The 16808-nt window shown below is 46.3% G+C and overlaps 1 protein-coding gene across 3 annotated transcripts in view; it reads left to right on the plus strand.

Annotated features, from left to right (window-relative positions):
* The window catches only part of Lig1 (DNA ligase 1), a 34762-nt gene that overhangs the window by 17244 nt on the left and 710 nt on the right, over positions 1–16808 (plus strand). For 2 of the 3 annotated variants that reach the window (XM_031385389.1, XM_031385390.1), the window contains exons 12-26: positions 2736–2908; positions 3582–3748; positions 4079–4155; positions 5191–5282; positions 5494–5593; positions 6728–6813; positions 7304–7419; positions 7754–7849; positions 9519–9629; positions 10173–10244; positions 12225–12369; positions 12527–12609; positions 13856–14008; positions 14846–14899; positions 15502–15645. In XM_031385389.1, the coding sequence (XP_031241249.1) occupies positions 2736–2908; positions 3582–3748; positions 4079–4155; positions 5191–5282; positions 5494–5593; positions 6728–6813; positions 7304–7419; positions 7754–7849; positions 9519–9629; positions 10173–10244; positions 12225–12369; positions 12527–12609; positions 13856–14008; positions 14846–14899; positions 15502–15645 (1669 nt within the window). The remainder of the gene's footprint in view (positions 1–2735; positions 2909–3581; positions 3749–4078; positions 4156–5190; positions 5283–5493; positions 5594–6727; positions 6814–7303; positions 7420–7753; positions 7850–9518; positions 9630–10172; positions 10245–12224; positions 12370–12526; positions 12610–13855; positions 14009–14845; positions 14900–15501; positions 15646–16808) is intronic. The other variant, XM_031385391.1, reaches the window with a different exon arrangement.

Here is a 16808-nt window from a genome sequence, read left to right on the forward strand (position 1 = left end):
ATTCTGGTTTAGGGCTATGGTCAGAACCAAGATGACCAGAATCAAGAAGTTGACACCAGCTGTTAGTGACAGGGATTCCTACTTTTATTTGCATTGTGACACTTGCCCTTTTCTGTCCTGGTTTCTTGTCTGGATTCTCACATACGGTGTTTATCTGGCCTACCCCTCCAACTGTGTTCTTTGTGACTTTGCTACTGCTGAAGGTTTCAGTGGTTCTCAGTTTGGATTTGTAGCCTGTTTCCTCAGAACTAGTTTCAGACAATGTTTTCTCACTGCATATGATGTCACTGGTCTGATACTCCATCATCCACCTGGCCCCAAGGCTGAGTGCTGACTTCTTCACTGTGAAGAAAAACACAACCTTTCTTTAGTTTAATTTAATTTAATTTAATTTTATGAGACAGGTCTCATGTAGCTCATGCTGGCCCTGGCTTCTTCACTGTGCAGCCTCCCTCTTGCAAACCTTGTGGAGTCTTCCTGTTCCTTTCCTAACCTTCACCCACTCTTTGACTTCTGCTGCCCCAGGACAGCAGAAACAGATTGCCACTAGGTAAATTAAAACAATAGAAAGTAATTTCCCCACAGTACAGGAAGCCTGAAGTCTAAAGCTAAGACAGTGGTAACAGTTGGTTGTTGACAGGCAGGTTAACTCCTCTTGAAGCTTGGAGAGAGAACTTGACCCAACTTCTTCCAGCTTCTGGGACTCTAGCCAGCTTTGGCATTTTAGGCTAATACTCATCACTTTGTCCTTTTCTGAGAGGCCCTGAGTTTAGGGCTCACCCTCATCTAGCATGCTTTTCTTTCCATCTTTAATTATACCTACAAATTTCCTGCTTTCAAATATGCACATTCTGGAGTTGAGCAGACATGGGCTTTGGGAGGAAGGTGTCTGTACATCCCAACATCCAACAGTTGATTTCTTTTTTCTGCATCAGCCATCCATTCCTGTGGTTTTTTTGTGCAGGGGTGATGAGGTGATTTTCCTCTTGACTTTCTAAAAGAATTGTTCTTTAGGCTTATTCTAAGAAAAACACAACCTTTCTTTAATTTAATTTAATTTAATTTTATGAGACAGGTCTCATGTAGCTCCTGCTGGCCCTGAACTGCTCTTTCTGCTTCCACTTCTTGAGTACTAGAATTGCCTATGGGTCTCCATACCCCAGTTTACGTGGGGATTTGTATATGCTGTGCAAGCATTCTATCAATTGAACTATATCCTCAGCTCACATGGCTCTTAAGTTAGACCACATAAGTTGGGCAAACAGCATTTACAGGAAGCATGGTCTTCATTTTCAGTGGCTTGAGTATCCTAGAGTGAAGCCTTGGCCTGACCCTCAGCCTGATGCTTCTTCTTTTTTTTTTTTGACATTTAAACTTTTTATTGGATGTTTTATTTATTTACATATCAAAATTTTTTATTGGATTTTTTTATTTACAGTTTAAATGTTACCCCCTTTCCTGGTTTCCTTCTCTCCCTGAAACACCCTATCACATCCTTCTTCCCCACTCCACCCACTCCCACCTTCCCATCCTTGATTCCCCTACACTGGGACATCTATTGAGCCTTCATAGGACCAAGGACCTCTCCTCTCATTTATGCATGACAGGGACATCCTCTGCTACATATGCAGCTGGAGCCATGTATACTCCTTTGTTGATGGTTTAGTCCCTGGGATTTCTGTGGGGTTTGGTTGGTTGATATTATTCTTCCTATGGGGTTGCAAACCCCTTCAACTCCTTCATTCCTTTCTCTAACTCCTCTCTTGGGGACCCCGTGCTCAGTCCAATGGTTGGCTGCGGACATCCACCTTTGTATTTGTAAGGCTCTGGCAGGGCCTCTCAGGAGACAGCTATATCACGCTCCTGTCAGCATGCACTTCTTGGCAACCACAGTAGTGTCTGGGCTTGGTAACTGTATATGGGATGGATCCCCAGGTGGGGCAATCTCTGGGTAGCCTTTCCTTCAGTCTCTGCTCTACACTTTATCTCCATATTTGCTCCTGTGAGTATTTTGTTCTCCTTCTAAGAAGGACGAAGCACCCACACTTTGGTCTTTCTTCTTATTGAGTTTATGGGGTCTGTGAATTATATCTTGGTTATTGGTGGAGCGTTTGGGCTAATATCCACTTACCAGTGAGTGCATACCATGTGTGTTCTTTTGCGATTGAGCTATCTCACTCAGGAAGATATTTTCTATCCATTTGCCTAAGAATTTCATGAATTCATCGTTTTTAATAGCTGAGTAGTACTCCATTGTGTAAATGTACCCCTTTTTCTGTATCCATTCCTCTGTTGAAGGATATCTGGGTCTTTTCCAGCTCTTGACTGTTATAAATAAGGCTGCTATGAACATAGTGGAGCATGTGTTCTTATTACCAGCCTGGTGCTTCTTAGCATTCTGACCTTGGGCAAGTCTTTCTGTGCCTGTTTTCTCACCTATAAAGTGGGGATAATAATGTCACCTGTCTCAGAGTGTGCGTGAATCCATCAGTTAAAGGGTTTAAAGCCAATGCCTTCTTGAGGAAGTGTCTGTGCATGGCTGCTGTTCTCTATCAGTGATTACCATCATCTTCATTGTCATTTTCTTTCAGTCACCCACTAGCAAGCTGTCATTGTTCCCTTGGCTCTTTATCCTTCTCCTTTCTCTTGTTCTTTTCATTTTCTTTCTAACTTCCTGGGATGCCATACCCCACTGACCTTGACATAGGTAGACACACCCTGGCCCTTTCTTCCAGGCTCAAGATGGTGGAGACATTGAGCAACCTGCTGCGCTCTGTGGTGGCCCTGTCCCCTCCAGACTTGCTCCCTGTTCTCTATCTCAGCCTCAGCCGCCTCGGGCCACCCCAGCAGGGACTAGAGCTGGGTGTTGGTGATGGTGTCCTCCTCAAGGCAGTTGCCCAGGCCACAGGTAGGAGGGATCTAACAAGAGTGGGCACTTAAAGTTTGTGAAAATATTGGGACTAGGGGATAAAGGTAGAAGAAGAGGCCAATGGAAGAGTACTTGACATGGCCAGAGTTTCAAAGTCTGGGCAGTACAGGGTGGGGTGGCATAGCCTGTGTTGGGATAGGAGGAGGGGTGATGAAAGCCATTGAGTTGTCTTGACTACCGGCTTGTCCATCTTGCCAGCCTCCTGCTCTTATCTCAAGTGTGCCTTAATTAGAATTCTGTTTTCCAATATAAGCAAGGTCAAGGCACACCTTATAACTTTTAAAAGGCAGAACTGTAGAAACACAATAAACAAGAGGGTGGAGACTGTTAGAGACCAACTAAAGTTGGAACAGGTAGCCCTCTCCACCTCCATTGGCCCCAACCCATCCCATAGGTTTTAGTTCCATCTACACATACCTCTCAGTCTGGGTGTACTCACCAAGCTCTTTGTCTTTCTTAGACTCACTATGGCTTAGGCTTCCTACGACGACCTAATGGGAGCAGGCACTTACTAGTCGTACCAAGGAAGCAGTCTGTAGACAAGGGGAAGCCCTCTAAGTCCAGATAGCTAGAGAAACATCCAGCCAGTGAAGAGAGACAGGTTGCTGCAGTGTCCTCTTCTACTTTCTTCCCCACTGTCTCCTCTATCAAGGTCGTCAGCTGGAGTACATCCGGGCTGAGGTAGCTGAGAAGGGGGATGTGGGGCTGGTGGCCGAGAACAGCCGCAGCACTCAGAGACTCATGCTGCCTCCACCTCCACTTACCGTTTCTGGAGTCTTTACCAAATTCTGTGACATTGCCCGGCTCACTGGCAGTGCTGTAAGTAGAGCAGGGTGACTTATCCCAACACCCAGATGTCCCAAAACAAAGCCCGTGGTGAGGACTGTGTACATTTGTGCTTGTGCGGTTTACAGTGTCTCTTTCCATTCTTCTCTGGAGAACCTAGCATCTAACGCCAGGTCTCTTGGGTGTCAGGACACTTGTTAATGCTTGTTGGACAAAGGGAGAGAGGCAAAGAGAGCTAGCTCATTGTCATTGCTCTCAGATTAATACACTACAACAGATGGTAGTGGTGATCATGGCAGGGGCAGATTTCCCAAAGCTGAAGTGTTCTCTGATGGTTCGTTGCCTATTCTCTACTTTGTTTAGTCCATGGCCAAGAAGATGGACATTATCAAGGGCCTTTTTGTTGCCTGCCGCCACTCAGAAGCCCGGTTCATTGCCAGGTAAACTTGGAGCTCATGAGAGTGGGGAGGCATATGGGCCTAGCTGGTGAGCACTTGGCTGTTTCAGACACTGCTAACAGCCTGACTGCCTTCTCATGAGAAAAGTACCAACATGACCCAGTTCTGACTTTGCATTGGAAGCCCATTTTAGTTACCTTTGCATTACTATGGTTAGACCACTTGGTGGAGGGTAGGAATATTTTAGTTCATGGCTTGGATGGTTTGGGTCCATTTTGCTAGGGAAGGCATGGTAGGGCTTGTGGCTATTAATAGGAGTGTGTGTAGGAGGCTCCTCATATCTCAGCATACAAGCAGAGTAAGACCAGGACCAAGGCCTGTAAAACCTTCTATATAGTAACCTAGTGACCTGCTTCCATTGGGTAGGCCCCATTTCCTGAAGTTTCTACAGCTTCCCAAAATAGTATCACCAGGCTGTAGACAAGCATTCAAAGTATGAGCCTATGGAGAACATGAGCTAACTATCCTCCATTGGTGATGCTGCCTAGAGAAGGATCCTGGAGCTCAAGGGTAAATTTTGTGGTTGATTACTGATGTATGCCTTGGCCTGCGTTCAGCATAAGCTGTCATGACAGTGGAAGGAAAGTTACTGATCTCTCTTGAAGTGTGTCTTGAAGCAATTTTTTATCCTTCCTGGAGTTGATAGAGGTGGGGCAGGCAATGTAGCTATCCAGCCTGAGTTGGGTCAGACTTTTGACTGCCACACCCACTAGCAGAGTCAGGTTCTGTTTCAGCTTTTGCCTGTGACCTGCCCATCTCAAGCCTCTACCGTCTTGGCTGTGAAATTCCTGCTTCTGTTTCCCAGTGGCCATCAGTCTTGGCCATCTGTGGCTGGCCCTGGTCTCTTCATCTTTTAGGGATTATGTGATATCTTGGGTTCCTTTGAGGCTTTGAAGATTGTTTGAATATTGAAGAGGTTCCACAAAAGATGCAAGCTAGGGAGACAGGAGCAGGCAGTGTGGAGATGAGACAAGATGAGAGTGGCCAGTCAGCTTACACCTGCTGCTCTATCCTCAGGTCCCTAAGTGGGCGGCTGCGCCTTGGGCTGGCTGAGCAGTCAGTGCTGGCTGCTCTTGCCCAGGCTGTGAGCCTCACACCCCCTGGCCAAGGTGAGTAGCACTGGCCCATTTCCGTCCCATCACTGTGTTACCAAGGCTTCTCTTTTCCATCTGTTGCCCCATTCTATTCTGAGAATGCACCTGGGCATCCTACCTCATTCCTTGCCCTGTCACATGCCGTACACCACCCTCTGTGATCCTGGACCCTTGAATTACTGAGGGGTTTTGCTCATTACTAAGTTGCTGCTTGGTCTTTTCATAGAATTTCCCACAGCCGTGGTGGATGCTGGGAAGGGCAAGACAGCAGAGGCCAGAAAGATGTGGTTGGAAGAACAAGGCATGATCTTGAAGCAGACCTTCTGGTGAGATGCAGGGTTGGGGCAGAATAATGGCTAACATGTGAGTGACTGACATGGGACTCATAATAACAAGGGATTGTGGTCTAGACAGGGATGATGCTGGGTTGTGAGTGGTAAGAGACAGAGACAGCATGTGAGGGCTGCAGGCATAAGGTGCCCAGAGTTCCAACCAAAACCCTAAGGTACCCAGAGAAGAGGCTGGTGATAATAGATATTATCATAAATAATCATTAAACTCATAATAGATACTATAGCACAGAGAGGATTAGGGCTTTATAGTGAGCCATATGGAAGGACTTTGGCCAGCAGCTGACCTAGGACCATTGACTGACCTGGTGACCATGCCAGAGGAAAGAGGGACAGTGAGCAGTTCCATAAATGTCCTCAACGTACTTGATCTGCACCTGACTGCCATGGGTGCTGGGCACACAGCAGTGATGAGTTTCTCACAGATCTCCCAGTGGCTCAGCCTCTGGAGTATCCACCATCTGCCAAGCTCTGTCCAACCCACTCTGCCTGGTCCCAAACTAGCTGAATAAGTCAGCAATAGCCTTGAATGGGACACAGTCACTGGGACATGAGCAAGGGGTAATGGAGGATGCATGTTGAGGAAAACAATCAGCATGATAATGTGATTGAGAGTAGGACACCTGGTAACATGGTCATAGAGGTAAGAAGAGCCCAGGCATGGGCTGAGGGATCTTTATACCTGCACTTGTATGTGGACTGTAGAGTTTTCAAGTCAGGAGTTTGTAGAAATAACCTTCATGGGCTGGGTGTGGTGGTACACACTTGAAATTCTAGGAAACCCTTGATATCTCAAGTTCTCTGCCAACTTGGGAAATGTAGCAAGATCCTGTCTTATAAAATCAAGAAGTGGGGTTATGGTTTAGCAGTTGACTGCTTTCCTAGAATATTCCAGTGAGGGGCTAAGAGTGTGCTTGCCTAGAATCCACTCCCTGGAATTTGCCACTGCCTGCTTAGGTCTGTCCTATCTGGGTTGTGGGTATGGTGTAGTCCAACAGCAGAGTATTTTCTTCATATGCCCAAGGCCTGGGTTCTACCCCTTCTCCCAGTGTCATGGAAGAAAACAAAAGACCTTGTCATCTTGCTTTCTTCTCTCCAACCCATTCCTAGTGAGGTCCCTGACCTGGATCGAATCATTCCTGTGCTGCTGGAACACGGCCTGGAACATCTCCCAGAGCACTGCAAGCTGAGCCCAGGTATCACTCCACGGGCCCTCAAGGCTGGGGCAGCTATCTTCTATGGAGCATGTGTGAGCAGCTACACCCAGACAGTTTCTCAGTACTTGTTCCCTTTGCTGAGGACCTCATCTTTCCCCCCTCAGGTTTCCCTTATGAACTGAGCAGGGCATGGGCTGCAGCAGCAAAAAAAATGTTCAAAAGGCAGAGGCTTGACTACAAAGAATTTGCCATGTACATACATGTTCAGAGCAAGGCAGGCAGCTGTGGCAACATGTGGCTGTGCTCCAGTGTTCATCCAGGAACCTGGGTTCCTTCTGCCTCATCCTTCTGTCTGCTTCCTTTCACTCTAAAGCCTTATTTATGATCAGGGAAAAGGGGGAGGCAATGTTGCTTGTAAAGGATATGACTGATGGGTAGGTCCAAAGGCACATGATAGCTTTGCCTCTCCTTCTAATTCTTTATCTGTTGCCTTTCTTCTGCCCCACTAACTTGCTTTCTTCCCTCCTAGGGGTTCCTCTTAAACCAATGCTGGCTCATCCCACTCGAGGTGTCAGTGAGGTCCTGAAACGCTTTGAGGAGGTCGACTTCACCTGCGAGTATAAATACGATGGGCAGCGGGCACAGGTATGGGCAAGCATAGCCCTTCCTGTATGAGGACCTGTATAGGTCCTAAGTGGCGCACACACACGCACACACGCACGCACACACACATATACACACTCACTTACTTTAAATATAAGTTAAAAAAACAAAAACAAAAACAAAAACAAAAAAACAAGAAAAAAAAAATGGTGGATGCCAGACACAGGTAACAAGCATCAGGAAACTTGAGGTGATTTGCTCAGATCTTTGTAGCAGCTCTTTGAGCTTCCCAACCTGTGAGTGAAGGTGAGATCTGAAGACAGTGTCACATGGGAAGGACTTGTTTAATTTCCTCTTCCTTCTCCTATGATGGTAGATACATGCTCTGGAAGGTGGAGAAGTGAAGATCTTCAGCAGAAACCAGGAAGACAACACAGGAAAGTATCCTGACATTATCAGCCGCATCCCCAAGGTGAGCGTCTGTCTGCTGGGCTGTAGTACGGCCCTTTCTGGACCAACCCGGTTCTTTGGGGTTGGGGTTTATTAGGTGGAGTAGAAGGAGTCTGGAAAATGTATATCTGCATATAACAAACTTGGCTTCAGTGTGGCTTGAGCAGATGTTGCTTATTTCTCTATCTGGAGGCAGGTGTAGACTGTTCTGACCTCACTATCTTTGGTTGGCCAGCTTTTCATCACCATTCTTGTCTCCCCATAGCCACCACATTCCAGACAGAAACAATGAGAAAGAGGGTTTTAGGCTTATGTCCCACTCAGGCCACTACCCCCACTGTGGATACTGTCTAACACAGGTTCCTATGAACTACTTTAGTAGAATCCTGGGTCAAACTGGAGTTTGTCCAGTGGTGAGGCTGAGAGAGGATCTCAAGGACACTGACCTGTGAGCAGCTGGAGCTTTACAAGTAGCTCAGAGGCAGAACAGGGCTGGGCCTTCGGCCAGGGGTTTCATTGCACCTTGTAGATATTGGGAATTGAACCCAGATCCTCTGCAAGAACATCACTCTTGACAACTGAGCACATCTTAGTTTTGCTGTATCCCAGAGGTGGCCTTAAGCAGTATGTTGTCTTCTATGCTCATTCTTATTCAGCAAGTGTTTATTAGGCATCTGCTGTGTGCCATAGCCTGTGGTACCATAGCCAGCTTCTGCTGCCTTCATTAGAAATGGGCAATGTGGATTCTGAAGAAAAGGTCCAATAATCTGTGACTGAGTAAGAGCCATAACTGTGGCTAAGATACTGCTTGGTGGTTAGAACACTAGTCCAGAGTCTTAACAGTGAGACACTGGAGGTGTGGCTTAATATTAGTGCACTTGTCTTGAATGCACCAGTGAGGAGCTGAAGGCATGGCTCAGTGGTAGAACATTTGCCTGACATGTGCTACCCAAGACCCTATGTTCAATCCCTAGCTCTAGTGAAGGGAAAGTAGATTTGAATTGGACTTTTTTTGAATTGTCAAGAAAGCAGTGCTCCTAAACCATACAGCTAGCTGTGGGATGCAGTGTGAAAGGCAGTTCCTGGCATTGCGCCTGGGAAAAGAAGACTTTCCAGGGAAGGAAGTGGGGAGGAAGACAAGCAATGCAGAAGCTCAGTGCTGTGAGACACCTGTCCCTTAGAGACACAGACTACCCGCTGTTGTGCTGAAGTGAAGAGAGGCTGGGGACCAGGCAAGGAGAGAGGATCAGGAGCTGATGAAGAGTTCTCCACAACTCAAGGAAGTGGCAAACCATTTTTATCATCAAATACAGCCGTAATAATCAGGGTTTGTGACAACTACCATGTCTGCTGGCCAGAGACTATTGCAATCAGGGTCAGTGCAGGACAGAAGACTAGCATTTGGGGTGCTTGAGGCAGGGTGTGGTGTGGCGGAGACAGTCTGGCTTAGGCAGACCTCAGAGTGGAAGTACTGGGTTCACAGGAAGTTGAATGTGGTTAAGAGAAGAGGGAAGTTCCTCTGGCTGCTGCTGTGTGTGGTCTGTGGTACCAAATGACAAGTTATCAGGAAAGCTAGTGTACCTTGGTGAGGACTCTTGTGCCTTGCTGAGGTCAGCTGTGGCTTGTGAGAGCAATGGGAGGGCAAAGGAATTCATTGGCCTGCTTCTGTCTTTGACCTCTTCCTTTTGTAGATTAAACAGCCCTCAGTCACATCTTTCATTCTGGACACTGAGGCTGTGGCCTGGGACCGGGAAAAGAAGCAGATCCAGCCATTCCAAGTTCTCACCACGCGCAAGCGCAAGGTAGTATCAACCCATGCAGTGCCACACTTTGTTTCTTTCCTCCCAGTCCTGTCTGGGGTCCTACTTGGCTCCCTAAGGGGCAGGATGAATCTGGATGTGGATCTCCTTCCTAGCTTTGTCAAAGTGGCCACTGTTGTCCAAGCCATCACATTTTTATCCCAGCATCCCAGTTAAGGATGGTAGAAGGTTCCTTTTCCTGTATCTTTCATTTCACTATGATAGCCCTGTTGGGGAAGTCACATATCTTGTACCTCAGCTGGCTTTCCTTTTATATTTACTTGGCTAGAATTGTGGTATTTTATCATCATTAGCTATAAGGGAGGCTGGAAAGCAAATCATGTGTGAAGGAGAATGAAGTCAGGATTTCCCAAGAGTCATCCTCATTTTGGCCTTATGCATTCAGCATTGCTGCTTCCTAGGCAGTGTGACCTTAGCTGGGGGTAGGCGTGAGGATATAGTAGGGATCAACCTGAGACATGATGAGATAGGACAGAGTGCCACCTCCCCTCCCCTCATGCCTGGTCTTTATTCTGTTCCAACTAGGAGGTTGATGCATCGGAGATACAGGTTCAAGTGTGTCTGTATGCTTTTGACCTCATCTACCTCAACGGAGAGGTGAGTTCTGCTTTTTGACAGGTGGTGGCCACAGGGTGGCAGGTTGGAGCTGTCCCTCTGGCTTCCGTTCCTGATTCTATCCCAGCCTTGAGCTGGGATGTCAAGCTCAGGCAGTGGCTCTCTTTCAGTGTATGCCCCGGAGGCCAGAGGCCCCCAGACTTTCTTGCAGGGTGTTTTTGAGGACTTCTCTTCTGGTTTTACATTTGAATGATTTTTCTTCTCGTCACATCTGTGTGAAGTAGGTTTTTCTCCCCATGACTGCCAAACTATGGAAAAGCCAGCTTCTGCTCTCTTGAACAAAAGGGTCTATACACTGTCATTCAGCTGTAGTCCCTCTTCTCACTGTTCGTTTTTAAATACAAGTGTGTTTATGAAACATGCTGTTTGGAGGTATGGAGATGCAGCACAGGAGTAGACTATCTGCCTGGCTTGCTCTCAAGGCCCCAAGCTTCATTTGCAGAACACAAAAAAAGGGAAATATCAATGCTATTTAGGTGTATTGGATGTACTGTTTTTTAATGGATTATAAGTCTTTAAATTTCAAATTTCTGTATCACAAATATTAAGAAGTGTGACCCCCTCTTTTTTCCCCTTAAATAGAAGTTCTTTAAATAGAGTCCTCAAGTACATTTCAACAAGCTGGGGGTGTTGCTCAGTGGTAGAGTCCCTGCCTAGAATCCTCTAATGAAGGGCTGGGGCTCAGAAGTAAAGTACGTGCCTGGTATTTATGAGACGAAATGTCTCATAAATATCTCTAGTCTTTAGTATCTGCTTTAAAAAAGAAAAGAAAAGAAAAGAAAAGAAAAGAAAAAAGATTATTAAGGGTTTTGAGAGTAAAAAGTTTGAAAATGGTCACTTAGCATATCATAAATCATTCTCACCTCAGCCTCGTGTGAAATCATCCTGTGTGCTTATGGGGTTGGGCTGAGTGGTGAGATCTCCCATTCTTTTCTTTCCTCCTCTTTCTGCTTCTTTCTTTATGTCTTGTGTCTGGCTAGTGCCAGTCAAATCTCTGTACTGATCCAGATCTGAATCTGTTACTGGGCCATCAGAACTGACATTCTATATGGTCCTGGCTAACTGAGCCACAGAGCACAGATTGTTTCCACCAGACAGATGAGTTTACCGTACAACAAAGGTGAATAGAGGCTAGCCTTCCCATGGGTAGATGATGTCTCATTCAGGTTATACCTTTCTTGTCTGTATGTATAAAGTTTGTGTGTATGTGATCCAGCCTTAGCCTCCCAAGTTAGCAAGCAGGCACCACCACTGCCTAGCTTACTGAACCATTGTTTATAAAGGACCTTAGCATGTATGAATTTTGGTATCTGGGGCAGGTCTTCCATAGATATTGAGGGACCATTGCATTGATGGACTCATGTGTTTCTCACTTAGAAGGTGATTCCTAGTCCTTCATTAGCATAGTGAAGATCCTCTTGGATTTGTATATGGACTTCATGGTCCTAACCCTTGTTGGGATGGGGTTAAAAATATAGGAACTGGGACCTGTGGGATGTCATTCAGAATGTAAAAGTGCTTGAAGCTTCATGACAGGACTTCAGTCCCTGAAACCCATGTGAAGATGGATGGAAAGAACCGACCCCACAGAATTATCTGACCTCCATATGCATGTCATGTCATATCCATACCTACATACTATGATAAACAAATGAATAATAACTAATAACTAAATTATAACTCTGCAAAGTGTTTATCTGTCACCAGGAAGATGGTGGCTCTCCACTAGGTAATTCTGAGTTCAGCACACTAGTGGAGTCTGCCTTTCTCAGATTCCTTCATCTACAGTTAAAGCTCTAATACAACAGTCCTGCTGGTTGTGTTATATATGTTGCTTGGTTCCTCCTTCCTCGAGGCGTTCTGTAACCACATCATCATGCGTGACCCTTGTGTATGCTGTCAAGGTCTGGACTTGTGCTAATTTTGTTTCCTGAGTGTTGTCTGCTTTCTTTCCTCATATAGTCCCTGGTTCGCCAGCCCCTGTCTCGACGCCGGCAGCTACTTCGTGAGAACTTCGTGGAGACAGAGGGTGAGTTTGTCTTCACTACCTCCTTGGACACCAAGGACTTCGAGCAGATTGCTGAGTTCTTGGAGCAGTCAGTGAAGGGTGAGTGTAACTACTCTTCTGTCCCAAGGTTTGAAGCTTTGCTGTACCTGTGCTGACCATGTTCCCATCTCCTAAACCCTGAGATTTGCCTGGACTCCTGCCCGCTTAGGTCTTGTGAGCTACTGCTTCCTTAATTAGACTTCGGTGTTTCCTACAGACTCCTGTGAGGGCCTGATGGTGAAGACTTTGGATGTTGATGCCACCTATGAGATCGCCAAGAGGTCACACAACTGGCTCAAGGTGATTCTGGCATTTGCTTGGCCTTTCCAGTGTGGATGTCTATCCCTACTGTGCACAGAGTCTCCATCCACTCCCTACTGAGTGTGGGTTCCCATTATATGATTGTACCCGAGTCAGAAGTCCTCCTGAAGTAAAACATGGTTAATGGCTCTTTCAGGAACTCACTGTGAACTTCCTAGCTTAAGCCTTAGGGATATCATGGTGAGGAAGCCAAGTCTGGCCTTCATGTCTCCTATCCTTGTATTGTGTTGCATGAGGTGTACAAAGGAGAGGCTTCTGGGTTGTGTCCAGTGTAACCTGCCTCCGATGAGCTCATGGAAAGAGTCTTGAGAGGGTCCTGGGTATTCAGAAGAGTTCTCAGGAAGTGACGTGTGGGCCCAGCAGGGGACAGCAGGAAGGGGTGGGTTGTGTGAAGAGGATAGAGTAGATGGGCAGGAGAGCCGCAGGTGCAATGGCCTAGAGGTGGAGTAGGCTTAGTATTGTAGGACACAGAGTGAGCAGGGGACATCAAGGGAGCAGGCTGTAAGGCACCTTGGGCCTTGTGAGATGAAACTGGATTCTTTTCTAAAGGTTTCAGGAAGCCAGCAGGATCTTAGTGAAAGTCATGTGACCCTGTTGTCATTTTGCAGGGATTCTCTGGCTGCTTTTTAGAGAATAAGCCAGTGGAGTAGGTTTGGGCATAAATGTGGAGAGTGGGCTAATATTTTTTGGTACAAGATGACAGATAGAGGCTCTTGGGAGCTGTGAAAACCAGTCCTGCTGTACATTTTTTTTTTCTTTGTTCTGTTTCTACTATCTAGAATCAGGTCATTGTGTACAAACTTTCCCTGCCTTAGCAATAGTTCACTCTTGTTCCCATAATCTTAAGTGCTTGCATGGCACTCAGCTACTGCTTCATAAGTATTTCTTGAATGGATGGGTAAATGTGAAAGAATGGATTGAGTGAGTTAATGTTGGCTATTTGGGAACTGAAGGAAAGAGGAAAACAAGATGATTTCCAAGCTGGGTGTGTGGTCCATATTATAACTCTAGCATTCTGTAGGCTGAGGCAGGACTATTCAGATTCTAGCTCAACCTGGGAAGATAAAAGGTGATGCCTCTCACACACCTCCAGCTCATTGCTTTGCTTTAAACTGAGAAGCACATTTTCCCATGAGTCTTGCTTCTCTTCCTCAAAGTACAAACCTTGAGTAGCAAGTTCCTATCTACCCTTCTGCCTCTCTCATTCTTTACTTCCCTCCTCCAGTTGAAGAAGGACTACCTTGATGGTGTGGGCGACACTCTGGACCTTGTGGTGATTGGTGCCTACCTGGGCCGGGGAAAGCGGGCTGGCCGGTATGGGGGCTTCCTGTTGGCTGCCTACGATGAGGAGAGTGAAGAGCTTCAGGCCATATGCAAGGTCCTGGGGACTGGGTGCTGGTCACAGAGTTGGGAGGGATGTAATGCTACTCTGGGATGTACCTGTCATCATGCATGTGCAGGTTCAGTCAACTCTGAGTAAATGAGTGATAATTTACATGTTTACCCATGTGATCAAGAGGCTTGTAATTTGTCATATTTTTGGGCACTAGTATGTTACCATTTTACAATATTTATCTAGAATGGACTTGTAAAAGCACTATTGTTATGATAGAAGGCAAGAATATTAAGGCCGTTAATACAGATAGCACCTGTCTAGTTAGAAACTTAACATAAGCAGTTATAGGTAGCTGCCAGCACAGACTATTACTACTCCCATTTTAGCAATGCCTTGGTAATGTTAAGAGTAGGAGTGGTACATGGTGATCCCAGCAAGCTTGTGATCCCAGCCACTTGGGAGGTAGGGAGTTACAAAGCCAATGCCATCCTGGGTATGAAGCTAGGAATATAGCTCAGCAGTACAGCTGCTGCCTAGGATCTCCCAGTGAGAGGCTTGGGGCATGGCTGAGTGATAGAGCCCTTTCCTAGAATATCCCAGTGAAGGGCTGGGTCTGTGGCTTAGCCCCTGCCTAGAATCCTCCAGTGAGGGGCTAGGAGTGTGGCTTAGTGGTAGAGATCTTGCCTAAACATTGGAGAGTGTATTTTTTTTTTTTTTTGAAAGCAAAGGACAGTACATGAAAAGTACAGGTTTTCAGGGCATGGAATTGTGGCTGATAGCTCAGTAGCGTCACTCTACTTCATATCAGCTGGCAGGAACAAGGTTAGGTGCTGGACCAGCTGGCCAGATGAACTTCTAATCTGCCATTTTCTCCTGCAGCTGGGAACTGGATTCAGTGATGAGGAGCTGGAAGAACATCACCAGAGCCTGAAGGTAGGCCCTATGACTGCCCGGTGTCTCTCACCACACTTACCCTGTGCAGGGCTCTGGTTTCATGGGATCCTAGAATATCCAGGTTCAAGACCCAGATCTACCAGCTACTTCTTGGTAATGTTATCCAAGGGACTGCATGTCCCAGCCCAGCATACATGGGCCATTGGGTTCTGATAGTTTTCGCTGAGAAGTGCCATGAGCCTCTAGAGAAGGATGAATTTTCTTAGTGGGTTCAGGCATTTTAGGTTGTGAAGCTCAGCTCTATGTGTTGGTATGGGTTTGACCCCATCTCTGTCCCATTTTTGGAAATCTCTCTGCTGTTTCCCAGGCTTGCTCTTCTGGCCTCAAAAGACTTCTCCCCTTGTGTGTTGTGTCTTTGTCTTATGTTTCTGTCACTGTCTCTCTGGACTTCTGCCTCTATTTTAGTATCCCTCTCAGTCCCAGTGTGTCTCCTTCCTTTCCCCATTTCCCTTTGATATTCCTTCTCTAGCTTTTTGACTTGAAGGACTGCTCCATTTTCTTCTCCTCTTCTCTTATCCCCCTATACCTTGGCCCTGGTTTTTGAGATTTAAACTCATCTTTTTTTCCTTTGCTCACTACAGGCCCTGGTATTGCCTACCCCACGCCCCTATGTGAGGATTGATGGGGCAGTGGCCCCAGACCATTGGCTGGACCCAAGCATTGTGTGGGAAGTGAAGTGTGCTGATCTCTCCCTGTCTCCCATCTACCCTGCTGCACGGGGCCTGGTGAGTTCTGAGGTCTGGAAGGACTCTCGAAGGGAAGCAAGGCAGAGGTGATGGGGAGAGATCTTGGGATGTGCTGTTCCTGTATATTAATCAAAAAACCTTGAATATATTTGAGTGTCAGATATAATTCTCAGCTATAAAAGAAGACCGTGTCATTGTTCCTTTTGGTAGCATCTCACCTTCGTTTCCAAAGTAACTTGAGAACCCAAACTTAAAAGAAAGTTCAGCATGCCTCAGCAGCATTTCCTTCATGCCTGAAGTCACTCAGAATTAATTATCATGGTACCAAGTTTTGCAAATCTGTGGCTAATGTCCAGTGTCAGAACAGATCAGTGATATAGTCTTGTTGGCTCTGGCAGTCAGTGAGCAGCACACAGGAGATAGTATGACTGAATGGGCTCTTTCTTTGACTTTTCTTCCTGTCCTGAAGCTTGGCTGGTATGTACTTTATGAGTTGAAGCAGACTTATATTTTGCAAAGTGGACCTCCTAGGTTTTTAGCATTTTCTTGGTGCTTAAGATAACTGCTTGGCTACTAAATGCCCGCACTGTGTGATTCTAGGTAGATGCTGTACCACTGAGTTATACCCTCAGCCTCTCATTCTAGGTAGGGGCTCTACCCATGAGCCACATTCCCAGCCCCACACTGGGGGATTCTAGGCAGGGGCTTTACCTCTGAGCCACACCCCCAGCCCCTCACTGGGGGATTCTAGGCAGGGGCTTTACCTCTGAGCCTAGTCCCTTCACTGAGGTATTGTTGCTTTGCCATACCCCTCTTTTTCCCCACCTTTTGCCCCCTGTGGTTTTGTTTTGTGTATTTTTGTTATCTTTGTTTATTTAGAAACAAGTTCTCATTAACCCACACAGGCCTTGAACTTGAGATTCTTCTGCTTCATCTTCCTGAACACCTGGGATTACCTGGCTTGGTTTATCTCATTAAATTTTTTTTTTTTTTTTTTTTTTTTTAATACTTACTATACAGTGGAAAGCCAGGGTCCTTGGCACCAAGTGCAAGGAGGTACTTTGTCCTACCCGTACTATGGTTCGCCTATAGTTGAATAACTGACATATTACCCATGTAAGCCTCACAGAAATGCCAGTCAGTGCACCTGTGTTCATAGATGAGGAAGAGATAGCTTCACAGAGAGCTGTGGTAACTGCTGC

This window comes from Mastomys coucha, unplaced genomic scaffold (genome assembly GCF_008632895.1).
Source record: "Mastomys coucha isolate ucsf_1 unplaced genomic scaffold, UCSF_Mcou_1 pScaffold21, whole genome shotgun sequence".
NCBI lineage: Eukaryota > Metazoa > Chordata > Mammalia > Rodentia > Muridae > Mastomys > Mastomys coucha.